This window comes from Haematobia irritans, chromosome 1, assembly GCF_050003625.1.
Source record: "Haematobia irritans isolate KBUSLIRL chromosome 1, ASM5000362v1, whole genome shotgun sequence".
Lineage (NCBI taxonomy): Eukaryota > Metazoa > Arthropoda > Insecta > Diptera > Muscidae > Haematobia > Haematobia irritans.
The window spans coordinates 220,390,191-220,393,648 of NC_134397.1; the positions used below are offsets into that span (position 1 = coordinate 220,390,191).

General features: G+C 37.5%; 1 protein-coding gene across 1 annotated transcript; it reads right to left on the reverse strand.

Moving 5' to 3' along the window:
* Positions 1 to 1,767: 1,767 nt before the first annotated feature.
* Positions 1,768 to 3,458, reverse strand: LOC142222613 (glutathione S-transferase 1). The gene is made up of 2 exons (XM_075292846.1): positions 3,298 to 3,458; positions 1,768 to 2,554 (listed from the first exon to the last, which is right to left on the reverse strand). The coding sequence occupies exon 2, from the start codon at positions 2,543 to 2,545 to the stop codon at positions 1,919 to 1,921; it is 627 nt and encodes a 208-aa protein (XP_075148961.1). The 5' UTR covers positions 2,546 to 2,554; positions 3,298 to 3,458; the 3' UTR covers positions 1,768 to 1,918.

The window sequence follows — 3,458 nt, forward strand, 5'->3', positions numbered from 1 at the left end:
AATTGGAAAATTTTTCGTGAAAATTTTTTCTGTGTATATTTTCTGGGTTGTGGTGAATTTCTGAGTCGATCTGAGCATGTCCGTCCGTCCGTCTGTTGAAATCACGCAAACTTCCGAACGAAACAAGCTATCGACTAGAAACTTGGCACAAGAAATTGTTATTGATGTAGGTTGGATGGTATAGCAAATGGGTCATATCGGTCCACTTTTACGTATAGCCCCCAAATAAACGGACCACCAAATTTGGCTTGCGTATCCTCTAAGAGAAGAACATTTCATCCGATCCAGCTGAAATTTGGTACATGGTGATAGTATATGGTCTCTAACAACCATGCAAAAATTGGTCCACATCGGTCCATAATAATATATAGCCCCCATATAAACCGATCCCCAGATTCGGCTTGCGGAGCCTCTAAGAGAACCAAATTTCATCCGATCCGCCTGAAATTTGGTATATATTGTCAGCATATGATCTCTAACAACCATGCAAAAATTGGTCCACATCGGTCCATAATAATATATAGCCCCCATATAAACCGATCCCCCGATTTGGCTTGCGGAGCCTATAAGAGAAGCATGGTCTCTAACAACCATGCAAAAATTGGTCCACATCGACCCATAATTATAATAATTATAATTATGGGGGCTATACCATATAAACCGATCCCCAGATTTGACCTCCGGAGCCCCTTGGGAGAGCAAAATTCATCCGATTCGGTTGAAATTTGGTACGTGATGTTAGTATATGATATCCTAGAACCATGCAGGAATTGGTTCATATCAGTCCATATTTGTATATAGCCCCCATATAAACCGATCCCAGATTTGACCTCCGGAGCCCCTTGGAAGAGCAAAATTCATCCGATTCGGTTGAAATTTGGTACGTGGTGGTAGTATACGATATTTAACAACCTTGCCAAAAGTGGTGCATATCAGTCCATAATCATATATAGCCCCCATATAAACCGATCCCGAGATTTGGTTTTGAAGCCTCTTGGAGGAGCAAATTTCATCCGAGTCAGTTGAAATTTGGTACATTTTGCTAATATATTGCCGTTAACAACCATGTCTAACTAGGTCCATATCGGTCTATAGTTATATATAGCCCTCAGATAAATCGATCCCCAATCACACAAAAATTGGTCCATATCAAGTTCATAATTGTATATAGCCCGCATATAAGCGACCCCCATATTTCAATTCTGGCTCTCTACGACCGTGCAAAAATCCATATCGATCGTAATTATTTGTAGACTTACTCACACATACTGTTTTTTTGGCTAATATATACCACGTATGGACTAACTCACAATTTAGAAAACGATGTTAAGAAGTTTTAAGATACCTTACCATCGGTAAGTATTACCACAACCCAAGAAATTCGATTGTGGATGACAGTCTTTCGTAGAAGTTTCTACGCAATCCATGGTGGAGGGTACATAGGCTTCGGCCTGTCCGAACTTACTAACGTACGCAAAAAAATATTAAAGGCTAAGGAAAATAGCTTAGCAAATAGGCAAAGCGTTGCCGTTTATTTTTGTATTTGATCCAATGGTCGAAACAAATTGAATTTGTTTAATTTTGTCCTATTGATTGATTCCGACACATTGCCGTTGTTTCCGACTAGAATCCCTACGAAATTAAACATTTTACTTACCAATGCAGGTAGTGGAACCAACCCCATTCCATTATTAACACCCGCCTTTGGATATGATCTTAAATTGTAAATTAATTATTCCGCCATTAAACATTTAAAACAAATTAATATTTGATGATTTTGTTGTGTTCTTATATTTCTAATAAAATAGAAATTTTTACATCATTCATAAAACAGAAGTAATGTGCATTTAGCATTTAATAAATTATATATAAATAATACAAAATTTAAAAGAAAATATTAAACAACGTAAACACTAACTTAAGAGAAATATTTCTTGAATTCCATGCAACCAGCCCAGTTTTCATCCCAGCCGGGGGCAACAGTTTTACAATGACCGTACCATTTGTTAACATTTGGATACTTGCTCATATCAAATCCAGCAACTTCAAATGTGCTCACACTGGCCAATAGGGCCAAATCGGCAACAGTCAAGGTATCACCAGCAGCATATTGATTACCCTCCAAGAATGTATTCAAGAAATCGAAAGCAGTTTCGATTTTCTTAAACATCTCCGGATCGGCTGGGGCCTTAGCGAATACTTGGGGATAATAGTAATCGGCAAAGCTCTTATACAATGTGCCCATGTCGAAGTACAAACGTTGATTGATCACAGCCCGTTTCTTGGGACACTTGGGGAAGAGGGAATCGGTTTTGCCATATTTCTCAACCAAATATACCATAATAGCACGAGACTCCCACAGGGCAAAATCACCATCGACCAATGTGGGAATTGTGTGTTGTGGGTTGATTTTCAGGAACTCTGGTTTCATGTGTTCACCAGCTTGAAGATTAAGCAATTTCTTGTTGAGCTCAATGCCCAAGGCCTTTGCAGTCATCAAGACGGAGCGGCATGGAGCGGAACCGGGCAAATAATAGAAATCCATGGTGTGAGGCTAAAACAATACAAATGAAAAACAAAACCAACAATTAATAAAATACCAATGTAATTAAAAAAAAAAAAAAACAGAAAAAACAAAAACTCGAGAAATATCAGGTGTTGTAAACCGCTGGCAGTTAGGTTTGAAATTGTTGGACAACAACAAGAACAACAGCAAGAATGTTGTTTGCTATGTGGGTCGTCGACAAGAGCAGCTCATAGTATGACCGGCCGGCCCATTGCATTGCATGTCAATTGAAGTTTCATATACACATACATATATATGACTATATATATATATATATATGTATGTACATATCTATTTTGTGGGATTATTCTTATCTCACTCTTGGCACTGACAATCACGTCCATGACTTCACACAAATATAACAGTAATTTATAACGGATGTCTGTTCCAGAAAATTCCATGGAAAGTATTTTTATTTTCAATTTTTGCTTGATTTTCACTAGTCCACGTAATTGAGAATTTTCTTCTTTGGATATTTAAGGACAACCACCATAGATTTTTCTATACCTTTTTTCTCTACCTTTGAATTTTTAAACATTCACTTTTTTGGGGAATTCGCATGACTTGTTTTTATATTGTTATATCGTAATGTTCATTAAATCTACATATTAGTCACACACTGCATCCACACCACAAAAGGGGCACTGTACTTTTCCATATTCTTCTTTTTTGCAACGCTTTATTTGTCTGTTTTTCCCTATCATAGTTTACAAAAACAAAAAAAAACTTACTTTTTGGCTTTTGTGCTGCTGGGATGTTGTACACTATAGAGAATTCACCGAACGACTGTTAGTTGAATGCCAAGTTATGGCTATTTAAACCTTTTGGATGTGAAGCCGGCTGTATTTTGTTGTTGTACCCCAACCCCCTGACCAATTCGAGTAAAATGTGG

Excerpts from the sequence above, each read along its gene's own strand:
- LOC142222613 (XM_075292846.1), bottom strand. The coding sequence starts at position 2,545 with ATGGATTTCTATTATTTGCCCGGTTCCGCTCCATGCCGCTCCGTCTTG.